Source organism: Oryctolagus cuniculus, chromosome 16 (genome assembly GCF_051225735.1).
Source record: "Oryctolagus cuniculus isolate XC-2025 breed Fujian yellow rabbit chromosome 16, ASM5122573v1, whole genome shotgun sequence".
Taxonomy (NCBI): domain Eukaryota; kingdom Metazoa; phylum Chordata; class Mammalia; order Lagomorpha; family Leporidae; genus Oryctolagus; species Oryctolagus cuniculus.
The window spans coordinates 5,151,305-5,174,428 of NC_142882.1; the positions used below are offsets into that span (position 1 = coordinate 5,151,305).

At 40.4% G+C, this 23,124-nt stretch overlaps 1 protein-coding gene across 1 annotated transcript in view; it reads left to right on the forward strand.

Moving 5' to 3' along the window:
• Positions 1 to 2,664: 2,664 nt before the first annotated feature.
• The window catches only part of LOC100354152 (vomeronasal type-2 receptor 116), a 36,148-nt gene continuing 15,688 nt past the window's right edge, over positions 2,665 to 23,124 (forward strand). Inside the window, 2 exon segments of the mRNA XM_089316315.1 lie at positions 2,665 to 2,774; positions 5,339 to 5,471. Of these exon segments, the coding sequence (XP_089172441.1) occupies positions 2,665 to 2,774; positions 5,339 to 5,471 (243 nt within the window).

Genomic DNA, 23,124 nt, shown 5'->3' on the forward strand with positions numbered 1-23,124 from the left:
AGTTTATATGATTTTAATTTGATCATTTTAATCTTGCTGGCACTAAAATTTCATTTGCAGCATATGGTGGTTTGTATTTTGCATTTTGTGAGCGGCACATAAACAAAATATTTACACAATGACTGTACTCTGTTTTTACACTGATAGTCTTAATATAGTCTTTCATAATAAAGTCTTTCATAGTCTCATATTTTGTTACACAGTGCTTTCAGATCTTACCTGGCATCAGAATTAGCCAGATGGGTGTATTGAAACAGTAGGAGTGCTTGTTGATAGATGCTCTGCCTTCACATTCAGTAGTGTTTATGGAGGTCAGAGGATGAGCACCAGCACCTGGCAGTGATATGATATGGCAGTGGTGAGGATGGGTTCCCTGGGGAATCATGAGGAGGGAGAGTCCTCCTGGCTTCTTCCCCACCATTTTGGTGAAACCTAGTAATCATGAAATGTAAAATAATTCTAATGTACATTGTCTCCCTTGGGCTGGAAATTTACATCTTACTTGAACAGTATATTGTAGAATTTTTTTTATTTGGGAATAGAAATATGACCTCACTGAATCTCCAGCATTTGATGAGGAAGTTAATGTGTTTGCTCTCCTTGTTCTGACAATCCAGTTGATCTAATATGGTGTGATCTTCCTAATCCCAATAATTTGAGACTTTGAGTTTTCCTTTTAGGTAGTTTGTATGTTATACTTTTTGAAGGACTCATGAAGAGAAATTATTTAGACAATGCCTGAAGTTTTTGTGTATGTTAATATCCTGGGTTTTTCTTAAATTTGAATGTCTTCAAATAAATCTTGCCTCAGAATCATGTTGAGAACTTACTGTAACAGGGAGATTATTGGGATGTACTCTGATGTCTTACCTGGTAGATCTGGGGATGGGCAGTGGTGTTCAGCTCAACACAGGGTAAATAGGAGCTTCTGCCCAATTCTGCTTCCCAGTGTTTTTGGATTTCCCTTCTTCATTTAATACAAATGCAAGTTCATTGATTTGAAACTCCTTTCTGTTCTCAAATAAAGCATGAGAATTACTGCCAGAAAACACTGAGGATTTTCAAACAGTATAATTTAGATTACTTTGCTGAATTAGCTTGTGGAGAAAATCCCAGGAACAAAGGAAGTGGATTGAAAACAGTTGAATATTTTTGCATGCCCCATCAAACTGGAGCAAATTAATGTAGGAATCCCAGATAAACTAGGAGTCAAGGATAAGAACATGAAATCACTCAACATGAGATTATCCCAGGACCAGGAGAAATCAACATATATAATCTATCTGGGTGTTAAATTTCTTGAAATTTTTGCATAATTGTTTCATTACACACATTTCCCATGAACTTTCTGAAGATGCCTCATTGCGTGATGCTCATCCTCTCCATTCCCAACCTTTGTTCAGTGAACTGTGTGCATTCATGTTGACACTTCTTTTAGTTTCCACACATTAGGGAGAATAGAAGATACTTACTCTCTGACTTAGATTTACTTTTCTTGTTTAACTGAATATACAACAAGTTTCTTCATTGTATTTGTAATAAATCTAGCTCATCAAGGCATTTTATTTTCATTATATGCAAGTTACTGAATTCTGATTGTATTTTGTGCCTATTCTGCATCTCAATTTGCATGTGCCACTATTCAAAATCTCACTAATGGCATCAGAGCAGTGGCTAGGCAATGGAAAATTTGTTTTTCTTAAAATATTAGGCACCACATTTAAAGCAATTTGAGTTTAGCAAACTTTAGAATGAGTTCTCTTAAATGCCCTCTTGTCTCCCTCCTTATTAGATTTACTCCATTAGCAATATCTCAAACTGATATGCAAACACAAATGATTAGTCAGTGTTGCTCATCATCATTCCCTACATGACATGGTATCCATTGTGTTTACTTTCATGTTGTTCATTCTGTGGGTTTGGCAAAGGTTTAACAGTACACAGCTTCCCTGATGGTGTCCTACATAATATTCCTGAAAGTCACTTGCATTCAAGAAGTATAGGTGTCTGCAGATATCATCCTGTCCTTGGTGTTTGTGGAGGTGAGAATAAATACATAACTTCTGGCTGGTATTGTCTGCTTTTTAGTAAAAAGTGAGAAGTACTCAAATATTCCCTAGTTCTCATGAGAGCATCGACCAGGGTTGTAGGTGCCTAAACAGTCATCATAGGATTATCATGGTTGAACTGCAATGTGGAAAGCTTTCCTGTTTTACAACTGAATATGTGGTGACCTGACATACAGAATGGGAACTTCCAAATTCAGGGTGATTACTGGTTCCACAGTGATTGAAAACCTCATGTCCTAGTGGGTATCTCTGTAAGCAGGATTAGTTTTGGGTCTCTGTGGCATCAAGGCAATGTGTGCTACCCAGGACACTGTTTGTGGGAAGCTGCCCCTTTGCTCTCTGGGTCTTTGGAATGTGTGATCCTGGTGTGTTCTTGTTTGAAACCTGAATGAGTTGGGCCATCTCAGAAACTTGCCTGATGCCTCCCTTTGAGCCTTCTGATGCAATTGTATATAATTGCAAAAAGTTCCTGGAGAAGTTTTTTGACAAAGCCCTTGCAAGAAATTTATCTAACAGGAGTTTCTCCCTTGATTCTTTGTATCCATGGACAAGGAGAAAATGCTGGCACCTGGGGTGAAGAAGATCATCCACAAACATGTTTTCCATCTTTCGTTTCTCACCAGGACAGAAGACCTCAGCTGCAGAGCCTCAGGGCAGAAAGCTTCCAGGTTCCCCCATGGACGAGTGGACAGCTGGTCAAAAGATGTAAGATGGAGTGGTATTAAAGTGGCTTGATTCAGACAAAAATATGATAATAATTATATTTTAATGGTGAATTACCCTTGTGAACTTTAATGCTTCTAATCTTCAAAATTTAGGATGTATCCCTGATTCTAACTTTTTCTGAACAAAAATACAGACATCCCAGAAGGGAGATTATTTTGCTTCTGCCCCTCTTTAGCATACCTTCTTTTTCAGATAATTATATATGTTTCACATATAAATATATGATAATTGAATGCTACAGAATATTGTATCTTGTAGGACAGCATAATTGTTTTTTGCACATCTGTTTATGAAGGTGCTAATTTTCTGATTTCTACTGTAATGCTACAGAAAATAGGATTACATTGCATAGATCTTTAATAGAAGGTAGATATTAGGTCATAGATCATTGCATTATTGTTAAAGCAAAAAGATTTGAAAAGTTTAGCTGGTTCCGCCAAGGCGATGCAACTGATTAAGTATTTTAGGCATTTTTCCGAAGATCACGCCACAAAATAATCTAATGGATACTAGCTTGGTATAGCAATATTATTCTCTTCACATATACAGTGTCCTAATTTGATATGTACACATGACATCCCATTTATGAAATATTTATTAGTAGTAGTAGTATTCCCCATGGTTATGCATGCAGCACATCATTTAAGTGTACCCTGAAATGATGGAGACCAGGATATAGTGAATGTCCAGTATTTGGAGTAGATTCTATGAATAGCACTCAGGTTCCCCCATTATGAATGCCATGCAAACTGGAGATCATAATAAAATATCATCAAATTCAGGAGAAAATAACTGCATTGATGATACTTGGAAAATAATTCATAGTTGAACTTATATATTGAACTTACAACAGATTTAGACACTATATGATCCAATGTTAGGCTGACCAACTCTAGAATATATAATAATTACTGATAAACTGTTCTTAGCGATAAGGAACACAGCATAAAACAGATCAAAAGGGCAACTGTCACAATTGCCTAGTGCGACAATGAGCTTTCTAGATCTTTTGATTCCAGCGGGGGAACAGGAGGAAGAAATGAGAGCAGGAATAGATGGAGGTGTAGAAGAATGAGGAGAACAGCAACATATATAATACAAAACTAAGTATTATTTGATCATTTAGCAAGGATTTTCAAATTTCCTCATTCTACATACAAAGTGTGAATGAGGTATTTAGATAACAAATATTAATAGAAACTATATATACATGTATATATAACATTAGAGGGAACAACTGTATATATGGTATAGAACACATATATAAATATAGAAAGAGGTAATATTTATATCATACACATACACATACATATTATGCAGCAACATGAATGAAGAAATGAAAAACTGTTACTTCCTCTGGAGCACACAGTGACCATTATCAAGCAGTGAACATGACATGGTATGCTCATCAATACTCAACACCCAGTGCATCTAATATAAATACAAAGGGCTCCTCATTTTCATTCATTGTGAAATGTCAGATCCCAGAAAACAGAAATCCATTGTGTTCTTTGCATGGAAGGCTATTTATACTCAATTCTGTAACAAAAATTGAATGAATGAGGCCTGTTTGGAGTAAATACTGATACCAATGCTGATGATTTACTTTAACATATGCTTAGTGTTCCAGATAAAGGGTTATCTGTCTTAACTTTAGGCACCATGGGTCTCATAACCCAGTGTTTCAAGTCCACCCTGTGAGTGTTTCAGGCTTCTCTAAAGTGTTCTCCCCTTTTCGCTGTTCTTCTTTTGAAGTCTGAATCTGATTTCATTTCCCTGGCTTGTGATGGTGGTTGATGGGTAAGTTTTATGGGGAAGAGGTTTTTTCTGGATAAAGTCCAGACTTTGATCTACCATTCTCTGTGGTCTGAGATTTTCTCTCTTTCTGATCATAGAGCCTTCAGCTGAGTTACTCTCTTTTTCCCATTACTAACTGCAGTCTTATGATTATATGATTCCTGTTTCAAGAAGCATTTGGTGATGCAATAATGTGAAGAATCATTGTAGTCTGTGAATATAAGAAACATCTATAGAGGCAGTGCTAAAGAGGATGTGCCTTTCCATTATTTATGTGTTCATTAACAAGTTGAATCCATTTCCTCTATTTGCAAGAAATGTAGAGAGGGCATTCCAGAGTATATTGTAATATTTACTTTAGATATCAAATATCATAACTTAGAAGATGTTGCCAGAAATGAATTAAATTGATGAGGTAGGCATACAAAAAGATCATGTTCTTTGGCTGCATGGACAGCCAGGTGATAACATGCCCAAGACTTTATGATGTAATAGCAGAGCTTATTTTCAGAATCATTTAGACTAGAAGACCAGGATGAAGGAAGTAACAGCTTTGATTCTTGCGAGGGTGTGTTGTGCAGCAAATATGACAGTCTTCACACTCTGTCCACAGTAGGTGTAAAAAGAATGATTAGAACTTATGTATTTTTGCCAGGATAGTCCAATTGTAATAGTTATGGGAGTGCAATTGATGATAATCTGGATTGGATGCTTCTCCCTTAATGATCCTTGTGCCTTTCCTGCAGATTTCAGTTCAAAAACTACCAGTATGTTCTGGCCTTGGTTTTTGATATTGAGATCATCAAAAAGAACCCCCATTTTTTACCCAACATGACCTTGGAATTTGATCTCTATAATGGCATGCACAGTGACATGATGGTGACAGGGAATCCCTTCCTGTGGCTTGCGGGCCTGGAATAGGACATTCCTAATTACATGTGTAGGAAAGAGCAAGTCTGTAGCCAGGATTTCAGGAATAAGCATTAGTGTCCAAATAGGGACACTGCTAGAACTCTACAAAACTCCACAGGTGAGTTTTACAGGAAAGAGGGGGGAAAAATCACATCACCTTAACTGCCTCACTCAGAGCAAAAAGGGAAATGACTGACACCTTATGCTTTAGCCACAATGTGTAATATAAAGAGGAGCCATGCAGAGTTTTGGAGGAGTAACCACATTTGCTTGGTACAGAGGTGTGGTGAAGTGAAAATGGAAACATTTTCCTCAACCTGTGAGTCTAAACGCATGACCGAGGAAGTTCTCATGTAGTGGGAGATGAGAAAAATGAAATATTCAAATACCTGTGACACTTCAAACATTTGCTTAATTACCTTCAGAAATAAGATTGTATATTCTGGCAATAACCTTACACATATTTCTTGCATTTTCCTCTAGCTGACTCTTGGGTCTTTTGAACTGCTTCTGAGTGACAGTGGTCAGTTAGCTTCCCTCTATCAGATGCTCCCCAAAGACACTTCTCTGGCCCTTGGCATGGTCTCCCTGATGCTCCATTTCAGTTGCATCTGGGTGGGTTTGGCCATCTCAGACCTCCCAAAAGGTACTCACTTTATTTCTGATTGGAAAATTGAGATGCAGAAAAATGGTATCTACCTAGACTTTTGGAATTTATTCCACCCACTGAGGATTCATGATCTTGTATCCCCTGGCTGTATCACATCCAGATCCTAAAATCATCAGCAAAGGTGGTTATTCTTTTCTGTGACACTGATTTTCTCATGGGAAGATTTAATGACATTGAAAGTCTGAGTCACCACCTCAAATTGGGATTTTGCCACCAACTGGAGACTTTTTCTGCTCCACTCATTCCATGGGACTCTCATGTTTTCACACCACCATAGTGAGATTTCAGGTTTCAAAAATTTTCTTCAGACACCAAACCCTTCCAAATACACAGAAGACATTTACCTCTCCAGATTCTGGTTGCTGGTTTTTGATTGCTCAGTTACTGGGACAACTTGCAAAACCTTGCATAACTGTCCACTGAATGCCTCCTTGGAATGGTTGCCTCTGCTTCATTTTGATATGACCTGGAAAACCTTGCAGAACTGTCCACTGAACGCCTCCTTGGAATGGTTGCCTCTGCTTCATTTTGATATGACCATATTCAATGCTGTGTATGCTGTGGCCCACAGCGTACATGAGATGCTTCTACAAGAGTTAGAAATGCAGCCAGTGAACAATGGGGCAAAGGTGGCATTTTCTCCCTAGCAGGTAACTTGGTTTCCATTGCATGACATGTACTCCTGGAGTGATCCCCTTAAGAGCTTCTGCAGGTGTTCAAACCAAATAGCTTGGGATCCTTTCTCAAAACACCAGAAATCATGCAGTTGTTTCAGTGTCTAGGATATAAATGTGCCCCTTTCATTAACTTTGTCTTCAGCAACAAGGTTCCATTGACTACTGTGAAAACATCTGTGGATAAGTATCAGTGCTTTGTGAAAAAGAATGCAGCATATTCTCTATTTAAGGTTTATGTATATGAAATACCTAGCCTTTGTCTCTATTTTAAAACTAAGCAGTAGGAGAATTACTTCTAGTGTCAGATGGTGCTGAGATGTTCAGGGATATTGGAGTTAATGATCTTAGGTAATTTGCACACATTTGTATGTGGGTAGCTTCATTTTACTGTCTGTTGTCGTAGAATCATGGAGAAAGTAAGAGTCTAGATTTGTTCAAATCTCACACCTAGTGATTTTGATTGCTCATGTTTTTTAATGAAAATGATTGAAATCTGAGGAAGGATAATAAAGACACTTGTTCTTCCACATGTTTCGAGTCTATTTCATGGCACAGAGTCAATATGGCATGCAATCAGTGTATTAGAAACAGGTACTTACAATTTAAGAGCATAGATTGTCCAGGACTAAATACCCTACTTGGAGTTTAGATAACAGACCCAACTATGACCTACATCCATCTGATTTTTCTTAGATGCCACGCTCAGTGCAGCAAGAGTTGTAGCCCTGGACTCAGTAAAAACCCTCTGGATGGAAAGCCTACCTGTTGTTTTGATTGCACACCTTGTTCAGAAAATGAGATTTCCAATCAGACAGGTAATTCAGTGCCTGTTTCATGGTGAAGTTAACACCTGTCTCAAAAGTCTTCATCTTTGACAGAAAAAAAGAAATGGAATGTGACTGATGAGAAAATTCTGCCTACCTTCAGGTAGTAATTATCATATTTTAATACATAATGATCTTCAAAAGGATAAAGATTTTCAACTACACTAAACATTATTTAGTACTCAAGAAAACATAGGAAAGATTCAGTGTCACTGGCACTCTGACCAAGTGATCTGTGGGATTACATGTGTTGTAAAAAATGAACAGAAATCAATAATGGAGAATTTTTACTCCTGAAAACTATGTAGAATTTCTCATATTTTTCCATTAAGCAGTAAGATATGATCATCGCATATATCAGGAAGATTTTCCAGCTTTAGCTTGTGATGGATGAGTAGTTACTTTAACCATATACTTGGTATCATTCCAGTTTTCTTGGAAACAGATTGGTAATAGTTAGATTCTGGCAACAGTTAAATCAGTTGGAGTAAGATGTTCTATGGGCCTGGCACCATGGCTCACTTGGCTAATCCAAGTTTGTAGAATTTATTTGAAAGAGTTTTGGAGAATGAGGGAGAGACAAAGAAGGAGAGATCTACTATCTTTTAGTTGACTCCTGTCTGCAATGGCCAGAGCTGGACCAGACTGAAGGAATGAGCATCATCTGACTCATTCAGATGTGAGTACAGAACTCAAACCCTTGGGCCATCCTCACTGCTTTTCCCAGGCCATTAGCACAGCAGGATCAGAAGTGGAGCAGCTGAGATAGATCCTGAGAAATATGATGTGTGTATATACGGCAATGCATGTGACAACGATTTTTAATTGTAATGTCCAAAGAATTGTCTGGAATTACACTAATAGATTCTATACCTTTCACATCGACCTCTTTAAAAACAATGTTCTGGCTTTATATGTGAAAATGATATCTCCTTGATGATATATTATTTAGTATGATATATTATTTAGTATTATTAGTTGGGTTGATGGTGTTTGTGCATTATCTGAAGAATATATTCTTGAATGCATTGCTTTCCATCCATTTTCTCTATTACCATAGGCCTGTATCTATCTTTAAAAGAAACACAGAAATTTATTTTCCATGTGGAAGTCACATTCCCGCCTTTAAGGTGCAAGTAGTAGGCACAGGGCAAATAAATCCAGTTTTGATGCATTTATAAAGGAAAACCACCACAATCCTACTGCTGAGGCAGCTCCCACCACAGTCTTCTGTCAGACGTGTCCTGCTCAGAATCATGTCTGTGTCAGGGACCCTTAGTGGTGCGGTGGAGTCATCTGATTGAAATGGGACAAATGTGCTGTTGGAGTGCGACATTCCTGCAGTTTTGACCTCTACCTAAGTCAGGCCTGTTCCTGCCTTTCTACCTTTCTGTCGGGGTCAGTGCCGTCTGCTGCCCCCAGAGGGCACCCATGGTTCTTGGTTGGAACCCGGCACAAAGACTGCCTGAATGCACCTGAAGTTGCCCCCCAGGGGCTCTGTGAAATTTAGCCTCTCAGGTTGTCCCCTCCCTGCCACTCTGGGAATTTGCAGAGACCCACACACCAGCCATCGCTAGCCCCTGCTTTGAGTCTTAAGTGGATGCCGGAAGCCAAGGGAGGCACCTAAGGCTTTTCATGAGAGAAGAGAGGTGAGAACTGCATCCTACACAGGTGCCCTTCATGGCCCAATGTGGCCTCTTCTGGTCCCTATGCTGGGTCACTGAGACCTTGGTAAGAGTCGCGCTGTCCCAGCCTTAGGAAGGGCGCTGCATTCCCCTCATAGCTGTCTCTCAGTGCCTCATCGAGGGGACTGCAAGAATCCCTGCCACGTTCTGTGGTGAGATGTGGACCTTCCAGGGATGTTCCTGGGCCCAGTGAGGCCTGCCAGCACCTCGCTGTGGAAAAGCCCAGTTTTCCTAGAATGTAAAATAATCTTTCTTCTTTCTTTTGTCTCCTCTGACTTGGAAAAGTACCTCACATCTCTACCCTCCATTAGGGAATACAGCCTCGTTGTTTCACACTGCACCCCAACGTTAGATGAGAGTTAGCTTTACACTTGTTATTCTGCCAAGCCAGTTCGCCTGGGTATAATCTGGCAATTTGAATCTTGCTCGTACTGAGTCTCATCATACAACTTTAACCTTGCTGGTATTAGATTTAGAGATGAGGCTTTACCGCCATTTGTATTTTATGTTTTCTGAGGGCCATGTGAGCACAGATGGTTTGGACAGGGACTGTGTCTGTGTTTGCTTTGGTTTCACTGATGCTCTGAATTCTGATTAAATAAGGCCTTCCAATTTGATACTGCATTAGAATAGTCAGTATGGCTTCTGAATACCCTGGGACTGCTGGGCACATGCTCTGATTTCAGCCTCAGTTGGTATGTGTGGGGGTCAAGGATCAGCGCCTCCTTGTAGTGGTGACAGGTGTCTCTGCCTAACCCTGCTGCTTCCTCTTTCTGCATTTCTCAGGTGGTGCAGGTCTTGTGGCACTGTGTGAAGTTTCTTCCCTTTATTCTTTCTCCATTTTAATTCAATGCAAGCTGATTGCATTTAAAAATCATTTCCTTCACACTGAAAAAAGTAGATTCCAAGGCAGAAATCAAAAGGGAGATGTCCTGAGTTGGAACTGTGACCTAGATCCTTGAAGGATTTTCCCCACTAAGGAAGATCCTCAGCTGGTTAATTTGATTGAATTCCTGACTTTTTAGGAAGAGAAAACCCAAGAGCAAAGTAGTAACATTGCAAGCACTAGAACATTTTGGAGGGGAAACCATTGGGCAGAAGCCAGTAGCCTCCCTGAAAGAAATGATTCCCTTAGGTAAATGAATATGGTAATGCAAATGATCAGTGTTATCGAAAAGAAAATGAAGTTCCTCAACTGGGTCCAACCTGACATGGTGGGGAGTAGAGCTCATGAAGTTCTTGTTGTAGGAGACAATCCTAGATAAAGAGTACAACTTCTCCATGGGTTTAAATCATACACTGGTGCTCACAGCCCATCTGTCCAAACACATGAGAATCATGATGTAGTTGATGACTGTTCAAAAAAAGCAATATTAAATTGAAAACAATTTATTTTGACTTATAGCTCTCAACAATTAGAACTGACAATTTCAAAATTTAAAATAATGAATAACCAACTGCTTTTAGAGTCAAAGTTGGAATTATAAAGTTGATCCTGTTACAAGTTCCACTTGAATTCCAACAGTTTTGGAGAACTTTAGAGAAAGGAAGAAGAGGAAAAGTAGGAATATATGTTGAGGAATAAAGAGGAATCAGGGGAAATGTATAAGAATGAGCAATCAATAATTGAGTCGCACATATGTGTATTCATCCTGTGAAAAATCTATTCTATTCTGCCTTGGCTTATTTCCTTATTTTGTTTTAAACTAGGGCTGCTCATACTTTAAGTAGAAATGCATAGGCATTTATTTTCCATGTGGAAGCATCATTTATCCCTTTATTGTACAATATGTAGACATGGGAAATTAAATCCAAAATTAGATATAAAAAATATATAGCCATGCACAATCATTCCTCAGAGGCAATAATTATTTAACTGTTATTTCAGAGTACACTCTACACAAATGTCTCTGTCTTGGGTCTTCTGGAATCAGTTGGAACCCCTTACATTGAAACTAGACAAACATTGGAGCTGCAGAACCACATTCATGTTGTCTTTGCTTTCCAACAATAGTGGGGTTTAGGGAGTCTGTTCTTGCTCTTCTGCACAAGTCTGGGTTCCTTTAGGGGATCAGGGCCACCCTCAGACCCTAAGAGAGCACACATATATGGCAATGGATTAGAATTTTTCCCCAGGTCTGTGCTAAATACCATGTAGGGAGACCTTATGGCCTCTTTTTTATTAGATTATATTTATTTACTTATTTGGGAGAGAGAGAGATCTTACATCCACAGTTTCACTCTCTAAATGGACAATAAGACCAGAGCTAGGCTGATCTGAAGCCAGGAGCCAGGAGTCAGGAGCTTCTTCTGTCTCACACTTGGTTGAAGGGTCCCAATCATAGGCCATCCCACATTGCTTTCCCACGTGAAATAGCAAGGAGCTGAATTGGAAGTGGAGAAGCTGGACATGAATCAGCACTCATCTAGGATGTTGCACCACAGGTGCATTCTTAAGCTCCTGCACCACAGTGCCTCTCCCAGAGCACATTTTCAGGCAGCTCTGTGGTTGCCACCTCCCCACCATCACCGCGAGCTTGCGGAGGCCCTTGCCCAGACTTCCACTAGCCCCTAGCTTGAGATTTCAGCTGATTCAGGATCCTGTGCACCACTGGCTCAGTGAGGCTTTTCAGGCAACCCAGAGGCAGGACCTTCACCTTACATTGGAGCCCTCAGTGCTTTCGAATCTTATCTGGCATTAGAATGAGGCAGGCAGGTGTACTGAAACAGTAGTACTGCTGGTGGATGCACTCTCAGCCTTCACATTCAGTAGGTCCTTGTGGAGGTCAGAGGATGAGCACCTACCCCTGGCAGTGATATCGTACCTCTGCCCAATCCTGCTTCTTTCTTGCTCTGCAGTTGCACGGTGTAAGGCATGTAGCACCAATGTGAACTCTCTTGTCATTATTCATTTTTTTATTACAAAGACAAGATCATTGGAACTGAAATTCCATATTCTTTGCATGCAAAAACTAAGTCCTGCGTTAACGTTTCAATGATATTTTTGATTCTAATTTCTATCATTCATAGCTAGTTCATATGTCTGTATTAACTAAATAGTACATTCTGTGATGACTTGTCTTTCATGATTTGTCTATTTTATGATAGGCTTGTTTATTTGATTAAAAAGAAACCCACAGTCATTGATTTTTATATGTAATGTGAAATTGGCCTGTTCTCAGCTATTGTTAAATAGTATCCATAGGGCAAATAAATCTAAGTATTTATAACAGATAAAGGAAAACCAACTGCAATCCCATTGCTCAGAGGCAGCTCCTATCTAAATAGTCTTTCAGATTTTCTGTGCACACACATGTTTATTTCTGCAGGGATATCCAGCGTTCCCATGGAGATCCTTTTCATTATACTTACGAGTTTTCAGTTCACCCAGTTTTGACATGGAGCTGTCTACTGTGCTTATGCCCACGACTCCTTTCCTTTCTGTCAGGGTCATACCTCCCTCAGGCACTAGAGGTTGCCTGAGGTAGAGAATGGATTTGAACTTGCCTGCAAGACTACAGTAAATGTACCTGAGGGGTGTGGGGATTGTTCCAAGGCCTGCTTCTTGTGGAATCTCTCAGGTCAGCTCTTCCGGAGTGACACCTGAAGTTTGCAGACATCCACAAGTCAGCCATAACTAACACCCCCACATAGATCTTCAGCCAAAGTCAGGAGCCTCAGCACTGTGAGCAGTTTTCTCATGAGGAGACAGAGGCAAGAACCTTGTGATGAGTAGGAGCCTCTATCCAATTCTACTTCCTTGTGTATTAGATTTCCCTTCTTCATTTAATACAAGTCAAGGTCTTTCAAAGAGTATGATTTGGATTACTTTCCTGAATTTGCTAGACAAGAAAACCAGAGGAAGAAAAGAAGTGGATTGCAAACAGATTAATGTTTTCGCAGGAAGCAACAACAGACAAAAGGTAAGAGCCATCCTGGAAGGAAAAGATTTATTGTATGTCACAATCAACCCAGGGCAAATTAATGTGGGAATCCCAGATAAATTCTGAATCATGGAGAAGAAAATTAAATCACTCAGCATGGGGCCATCCCATGACCAGGAGTAACTGACACAGTTCTTAAGTGGAGGAGAAGATTATGATAAGGACAAAGGTACCTCACAGAAGAAAAGTCACACAAGAAACACCTTGTAAAGTAGCCTCATCAGAAACATGAAGAAAAAATAGATATTTGTTGATGACAGTAGAATAAAAGAATATTAAATTTAAAATAACTGCTTGAGCCACTAAATTCCCAACTGTTAGATTTTCCAGTGCTAGGATATCTTCTTACAACTGATGACCTGTTTGAAGAGATAAAGGATGGAATGGTTTATCATATCCACTTGCAAACTCTCAGCAAAAGCCTGTTTGGCAGAGATCACATATAGCTTTCTAGAGAAGAGGAGGACGAGGAGATGAAGAGGACAGAGCAATTAGAGGAAAACTGGAAGAATGACAAAGAAGAAAATAGAAAGAATGAATACAGATCAGAAAATATATTTTTGCTTAGAAGGGCAATTTTCAACATTTCTTAACCAGAAAGCAACATAGATAATAAAAAGATAGTTGAAGTCAAATTTACATTTTTTTAATGTTGGAAACATATAAAATCCTGTGCCCAAAATTGAAAGATGCATCTTCCTCTCAGACACACAATGAGTGTGTATAAGATGTCAACATGATATACACTGTTCATCACAATTAAACACCCAGGCTACTTAAAATACAAGTGGCACCTGTGTTCTAACCTTGAAGTTTTGTGTCAGTGTCCCTAGAAATAATTCATGTTGTTTCTCGGCCCGCACGTCTATCTGCATGCAAGTCTGGAGGAAAGATTCAGAGAATAAGACCTATTTGGAGTTAGAACTGCTACCCATAGTAATTATTTATATGAAATTACTTTTCAGATTTCCATAGAAAACTAGCTGGCAGCCATTCAACTTCACTAGGTGCAGTGACTTTTGATATAAAGTACTTGAAATCCCCCCCAGTAAGTGATTCTGATGTCTTCTAAATGTTCTATATTTTCATGATTTGCCTTTTTTCAGGCTTTAAATTTGAGTTAGTTGCCTGATTTGGGATGGGAGGTGATGCCCAGTTTTGATAGGAAGGAGGCTTAACAGTTATAAATCCCAAGCCTTGTGCTCCACCTTTCTCCACACTTAAGATACCCTGCCTCTGCTTCTCACCTAGCATTCAGGTGAGTTATTGTTTAATCCCATCACCTTGTGCAGAGTCATGTTCATGTTGATGATGCTCAAGGAATCATTTAATGACGTGCTAATATAAATAACCATTTTTGGCCCATGATGGAACATGTGCAAAAACTCACCAAGAGTGATTTGTATTTAATTCATTATGCTTCCCTTTGAAAATCAGTTTCTCTCCCTTGTGGTGCATGGAATTTAGACATAACATTCCAGAGCCTGTTCTGGCATTTGCTACAAATACTGTTGACACAAATAAAATTAACTAGTGTTAATCCCAATTTAATTGTTGTGTTAGTCATCTAGAGTTTCCATATAAGAACATACCATGACTTTATCACTTAACAACAGGAAGTTAATTTTCAGAATTACTGAGGCTGGGAAGACCAGGAGCAAGATACATGAAGTTGGCGTCAGTCCAAGACACATTTCCTGCCTCAAGGAAAGATATTTTTCCTTCAATCTTCACACAATCTTCACATGTCCAAGAGATGTAGCATTCTCTCTCCACAGACTCATATTGGAAAGAGGAGAAAGAAAGCAGCTAGGTAAGTCATAAAGAATTGTACTTACCTCCCAAAGACCTCATCAACTATGATCATGCTACAGAGCAGTATTTCAACAACACATTCATTCTCTAGAAGTTCTAGGATTGGAGTTGATAATCATCATGGATGGAGTCTTTTGCCTAAGGATCTCTAAGGATCCCTAGGATCCCTAAGGATCAGGTGCCCTTCATGGCCAGGGAAAACAGTGGAAGATGGCCTGTCGCTCCCCCTCTTCGTGGAGGAACGACACTAAACCCTGCCTAGGTTTCCTATCCGAGTCACGGCACCATTATGTCGCTCCCTGTCTTCGTGGAGGAACGACACTAAACCCTGCCTAGGCTTCCTATCCGAGTCATGGCACCATTATGTCGCTCCCCCTCTTTGTGGAGGAACAACACAGGACCCTGCGCTGTTCTTTTGTCTGCTCGGCCCTCCCCGGGTTTGCTGCTGGTTCTTCCCGGGTTGGCTACCGACCCTTCCACCTCCGTGGAAGACCCATGCAAACACTCTGCTCTGCTTGCTAGAGTTGCCCACAGGTGCTTACAAGCCCTATCAATCAGGCAAACCGAATCCAGGTCCTCTCTTCACCATGTTGTGAGGAGCTTTTTAGGCGGAGACCGTGGAGCGCACAGAGCCGGGAAGCCGCCACGGGTGAGGCGCCAAGAAGCAGCCTCGGGGTGGGCGCCGGAAAGCTGCTGGGATAAGAGAAACAGAAGTTTAGAAGTAAAATGAGAGAAATAGGAATGCTGGCAGATAGAAGTAAAATAGAAGAAATAGGAATGCCCGGAGATAGAGAAATAGAGAAAAATAAGGCCTCCCCACAATACAGCAATGAGAGAGCTTGTATTCGGTCTGCCTGATTAGTAAGACGATAAGCACCTGCAGGCAGTTCTAGCAGAGCAGAGCATGTGCTGCAGGGCACCGAACACAGGCACGCATCAGCGCCTAAAAACCTCCTCACAACATGGCGAAGAGAGGACCCGGATTCAGTTTGCCTGATTGATAGGGCTTGTAAGCACCTGTGGGCAACTCTAGCAAGCAGAGCAGAGTGTTTGCCGTGGGGCACCGAAGACAGGCGCGTATCAACGCCAAAAAATAAAAAGAAAGGGGGATCTGTGGGGAGCAACTGGGAGCAACTCGGACTAGGCTGTTACTGGAATTAAGACTTATTCTATGCATCTGCTCTCCCACAATATGGTGCTGGGAGAGGAGGAAACAGCTTCTACACAGCTGCCTCCAGTTCAACAAATAAACAGCAGGACCTGCTCCTGATTGGAGGAGAGCAGTGTACTCGGCGTTGTGGGTAGCAGAGTTGGGATTGGTGGAAGAGGACTATAAAGGAGGAGAGATACAACATGCAACAGGAACATCTATCTGAAGGAACACCTGAGCAGCCCCCGAGAGAGCCGGCCGGTGGTGTGCCACTCCCCCGTGGAAGTAGGGAAAGTGGCAGGGGGAACCGCCCTTCCACGGAGGTGGAAGGGAGGGTAGCCAACCCGGGAAGAACCAGCAGCAAACCCGGGAAGGGCCGAGCAGACAAAAGAACAGCGCAGGGTCCTGTGTCGTTCCTCCATGAAAATGGGGAGCGACAATGGCCCAAGTTCTTGGTCCTCTGCAGCTATTTGGGAGACCTGGAAGAAGTCCCTGGCTCCTGTCTTTGGATTGGCTCAGCTCCAGCTGTTATGGCCTTTGGAGAGTGAACCATGGGATGGAAGACACTTTCTCTCTCTCTCTCAGACTGTCTCACTCACATTCACTCTCTCACTCTTCCTTTCAAACAAAATCTTTAAAAACAAAAACTATTGTAGCCAATTGAGCAGATGTGAGGTGATATCTTAGTGTGATTTTGAGTAGTATTCTAGGTCTACTAATGTTTAGCACCCTTGGTAAGGCCTTTGGCTCATCTATTTGTGCAGGAATGTCTGTTCAATTCCTCTACACAGTTTGGATGATATTTTTATTGTTCCTTCATTTTGTAATATGTATGTTGTAAACATGTATCTGGAACCATATATAGCCATATTCTTGCATTTTCTATCAGGTGTTTGACTCTTGTAAGTTCTCCCTCCAATTACATAATCAGTGGCTCAGGCACTGCAGTTTGATCACCCCTCCCTCTCCAATACTGTTGTTTTCTCTGGCTCTTGGCTGCTGGGATTTTTGTTGTCTCCTTGAACATACAGCATGTCTGTACCTTCCACACTGATCCACAGCATTCTTGTTCCTTCCATAGAATGCCCACTGTGGATTTGTTTCTAACTCTCCCATAAGAATGTGTTTCTTCCACTTTTACTTTTATATCTCCTAGCCTAAAACAGTATGTCCTTCCCATTCAGCCATCTTGGTCTCTCCCTAGTAATCAGCAGTATTAGTCCTAGCTTAGATGGATAATGGTAGAAACCGATTCTTGGTAGATAACCATAAATGGTGAAAGTAGCAAAGTATCATGTTCTGTTATATTGAGAGGATGATGTGGGGCTTTTTGGCTGAGACATAATGCAGAATGGTTTAAAAAATGCAGTGTTGTAGACTTCACATACCAGCATAGCTAATTTGGAGTTACTGAGAATTGATACAGTGAGTATTGATGTGCTAGCTCAACTCTGCATTGTGGATTCTCTTAGTTTCCTTTACTGCTTGCTATGACATTAATGTTACAACGTGCTTATAGTGATTTCTACTTTTGATTTGAAGTGTATTGAGCCTGAGAAGATAGTCCAGAATAGAATTCATTGGAGACAGTGCTCTCAGTGCAGACTGAGTGTAAGTTCTTGTGTGTGTTCCCTATACACACAGAGAACTCTGTACTTAACAACTCAAAGGTGCACGTTTTCATTTCTGGAAATTGTTTTGTAGGAAGTTATATGTTATTGGACATCAATAGAAATTATTAGAAGTGTCAAAGGGGCGGAGCCAGATGGTGGAATAGTGAGGGTGCACACCGATAGTCCGGGAAAATTTAGTTTAATAAAAGTGGAGTTACAGTAGCCTCAGAAAAAGGATCAGGGAAAAAATGCAGAAGAATATCTTCCGGATCTAGTGGCTGTGACTCAGAGGACCTACTGGGAGAACAAGGTCGCCCACTGCACAGAAGCCGAGCCACTGCGGGAGCTGCAGGGTCTGCACACCAGTGCAGGAAGGGGAGTGGATGTCACACAGACACCAGCGGGGAGAGCAGGGATGCCCAGGGCTCCAAGTCCACATATCGGTGCTGGAAGGGGAGGTGAGCTCACTAACCTGAGACATTAGCGGGGAAACGGTGGTCAGAATCTAGAGGGGAGCGGGAAAGTTCACCAGACTGACTACAGGAGAGAAGGAAAAAAGGTGGGGTTGGGAGATACTGGTACAGACAAGTTTCTCTCTAGTTTCTCTCTCCGCCAACCTTGCAAAGGCAAGCAAGAGACAAAGAGCAGGCCCCACTTGGGATAAACATAACAACAGGGGAGAGCTAAGGAACTGAGTCGCTACAATTCAGTAGCCTAGGCAACCCAGTGGGAGTCCAGAGGAGAAACGGAGCCTGCACAGACTCTTTGGGTAGAAGCCAGAGATTGGAAGCTAAATACCAATTGTGCTGAGCCGTGCTGTGTGGTAGTACTTACCTCCTGAATACATAAATTAAATAAATAAATAAATAAATACATAAATAGAGAGAGATTTAGCACCCATAACCTGAGGGTGTCACCTTTACACACCTGTAACCTGGAAGAACCAAGCAGAGCTCTCAGGCCACACCCATCTCAAGCCTCCAAGGCTCCTCCAACAGCAGGCAGTCCACTTAACACAGACATAGTATAAAATAAAAAAAAAAAAAACGCACAGTGAGGGAAGAAGAATTAACTATGCCAAGAAACAAACACAAAAATCGAGGAAACAAGATCAACGATGACTCTATGATGCCTCCAAATAAACAAAACACCCCAAGCCAAGATTATGAAGATGATGAGATAGAAGAAATGCAAGATACAGATTTCAAAAAATTTATGATAAGAACATTCAGAAGTTTTCAAAAGCAAATCCTTGAACTACAGAAATGCTTATGGGACAAGATTAAAAATCTCTCTCGTGAAAATGAAATTTTAAGGAAGAACCAAAATGAAACGCAGGAACTAGTAGAACAGGAAAGTGTGATAGTGAAGAGAAATGAAAATGAAATGAAGAGCTCAATTGATCAAATGACAAACACATTAGAGAGCCTTAAAAACAGAATGGGTGAAGCAGAAGAGAGAATATCGGGCTTAGAAGACAGAGCACAGGAAAGGATACAGTCAAACCAAAGAAAAGAAGAGGAAATTAGAAATCTAAAAAATATTGTTGGGAAACTACAGGATACTATTAAAAAAAACCAACATATGGGTTCTAGAAGTTCCTGAATGCATGGAGAGAGAGAAAGGATTAGAAGGCCTTTTTAGTGAGATACTAGCAGAGAACATTCCAGGTTTGGAGAAGGACAGAGACATCCTAGTAAAGGAAGCTCATAGAACCCCCAATAAACATGACCAAAAGAGATCCTAACCACGACACGTTGTAATTAAACTTACCACAGTGAAACATAAAAAAAAGATCCTAAAATGTGCAAGAGAGAAACGTCAGATTACTCTCAGAGGATCTCCAATTAGACTCACAGCAGACTTCTCATCAGAAACACTACAGGCTAGGAGGGAATGGCAAGACATAGAACAGGTGCTAAGAGAGAAAAATTTCCAGCCCAGAATATTATATCCTGCCAAGCTCTCATTTGTGAATGAAGGTGAAATAAAGACCTTTCATAGCAAACAGAAATTGAAAGACTTTGCGGCCACTTGTCCGGCCTTGCAAAAGATACTTAAAGATGTGCTACACTCAGAAACACAGAAACACAGCCATCAATATGAAAGAAGGTAAAGGAAGAAAACCCACCAGTAAAAGAGCGTGGGAAGCTCAAAGCATATACTAGAAAATATCTCCGGGAAAATGTCAGGGTAAAATCACTATGTATCAATAGTCACATTAAATATTAATGGTCTTAACTCTTCAGTTAAAAGAGACGATTGGCTGATTGGCTTAAGGAACAAAACCCAACTATTTGTTGCCTACAAGAAACACATCTCTCTAACAAAGAGGCATGCAGACTGAAAGTGAAAGGTTGGAAAAAGATATTCCATGCCAACAGAAACCAAAAAAAAGCAGGTGTAGCCATATTAATATCAGACAAAATAAAGTTTAATACAAAAACTGTTAAGAGAGACAAAGAGGGACACTATATAATGATTAAGAGTTCAATTCAACAGGAAGATGTAACTATTATAAATGTATATGCACCTAATTACAGGGCACCAGTCTATTTAAAAGATATGTTACGGGACTTAAAGGGAGATTTAAATTCCAATTGGGGGACTTCAATACTCCACTCTCAGAAATAGACAGATCATCCGGACAGAAGATCAACAAGGAAACAGCAGATTTAATCGACACTATTGCCCAAAGGGATCTAACAGATATCTACAGAACTTTCAATCCTACACAGAAATCATTTACATTCTTCTCAGCAGTGCATGGAACCTTCTCTAGGATTGATCACATACTAGGGCATAAAGCAAGTGTCAGCAAATTTAAAGGAATTAGAATCATACCATGCAGCTTCTCAGACCACAGTGGAATGAAGCTGGAAATGAGCAACTCAGGAATTCCTAGAGCATATGCAAACACATTGAGACTGTACAACATGATCCTGAATGAACACTGGGTCATTCAAGAAATCAAAAGTGAAATCCAAAACTTTCTGGAAGTAAATGAGGATAACAACACAACATATCAAAACTTACGGGATACAGCAAAAGCAGTATTGAGAGGCAAGTTTATAGCAATAGGTGCCTATATCAAGAAATTGGAAAGGTACCAAATAAATGAGTTTTCAGTGCATCTCAAGGACCTAGAAAAACTACAGCAAACCAAACCCAAATCTAGTAGGAGAAGAGAAATTATTAAAATCGGATAAAAAATTAACAGGATTGAATAAAAAAAATTACAAAAAATCAGCCAAGCGAGAAGCTGTTTTTTTGAAAAAATAAACAAAATTGACACCCCATTGGCCCAACTAACTAAAAAAAGAAAAGACCCAAATCAAGAAAATCAGAGATGAAAAAGGAAACGTAACAACAGACACCACAGAAATAAAAAGAATCATCAGAAATTACTACAAGGACTTGTATGCCAGCAAACAGGAAAATCTATCAGAAATGGATAGATTCCTGGACACATGCAATCTACCAACATTGAACCAGGAAGACATAGAAAACCTAAATAGACCCATAACTGAGACAGAAATTGAAACAGTAATAAAGGCCCTCCCAACAAAGAAAAGCCCAGGACCAGATGAATTCACTGCTGAATTCTACCAGACATTTAAAGAAAAACTAACTCCAATTCTTCTCAAACTATTCAGAACAATTGAAAAAGAGGGATTCCTCCCAAATTCTTTCTATGAAGCCAGCATCACCTTAATCCCTAAGCCAGAGAAAGATGCAGCACTAAAAGAGAATTACAGACCAATATCCCTGATGAACATAGACGCAAAAATCCTCAATAAAATTCTTGCCAATAGAATGAAACAACACATCAGAAAGATCTTCCACCCAGACCACGTGGGATTTATCCCTGGTATGCAGGGATGGTTCAACATTCATAAATCTATCAATGTGTGGGGAGCAACTCAGACTAGACTTAAGTTACTGGAATTAAGACTTATTCTATGCATCTGCTCTCCCACAATATGGCGCTGTGAGAGGAGGAAATAACTTCTACACAGCTGCCTCTTTCCAACTTGACAAGCTGCAGGAGCTGCTCCTGATTGGAGGAGAGCAGCGTATTCAGCGTGTGGGTAGCAGAGTTGGGATTGGCAGAAGAGGACTATAAAGGAGGAGAGATACAGCATGCACCAGGAGCATCTATCTGAAGGAACACCTGAGCAGCCCCCGAGAGAGCCGGCCGGTGGTATGCCGCTCCCCCGCGGAAGTGGGGAAAGTGGCAGGGGGAACCGCCCTTCCACGGAGGTGGAAGGGAGGGTAGCCAACCTGGGAAGAACCAGCAGCAAACCCGGGAAGGGCCGAGCAGACAAAAGAACAGCGCAGGGTCCTATGTCGTTCCTCCATGAAGAGGCGGAGCGACATCAATGTGATTCACCACATTAACAGACTGCAGAAGAAAAATCATATGATTATCTCAATAGATGCAGAGAAAGCATTCGATAAAATTCAACACCCTTTCATGATGAAAACTCTAAGCAAACTCGATATGGAAGGAACATTCCTCAATATAATCAAAGCAATTTATGAAAAACCCATGGCCAGCATCCTATTGAATGGGAAAAAGTTGGAAGTATTTCCACTGAGATCTGGCACCAGACAGGGATGTCCACTCTCACCACTGCTATTTAACATAGTTCTGGAAGTTTTAGCATGAGCCATCAGACAAGAAAAAGAAATTGAAGGAATACAAATTGAGCAGGAAGAAGTCAAATTATCCCTCTTTGCAGACGATATGATTCTTTACTTAGAGGATCCAAAGAACTCTATTAAGAGTCTGTTGGAACTCATAGAGGAGATTGGCAAAGTGGCACGATATAAAATCAATGCACAAAAATCAACAGCCTTTGTATACACAAGCAATGCCATGACTGAGAAAGAACTGCTAAGATCAATCCCATTCACAATAGCTACAAAAACAATCAAATACCTTGGAATAAACTTAACCCAGGACGTGAAAGTTCTCTACGATGAGAATTCCAAAATTTTAAAGAAAGAAACAGAAGAGGATACCAAAAAATGGAAAAATCTTCCATGCTCACGGATTGGAAGAATCAACATCATCAAAATGTCCATTCTACCAAAAACAATTTATACATTTAATGCAATTCCAATCAAGATACCAAAAACATTCTTCTCAGATCTAGAAAAAATGATGCTGAAATTGATATGGAGGCAAAAGAGACCTCGAATAGCTAAAGCAATCTTGTACAACAAAAACAAAGAT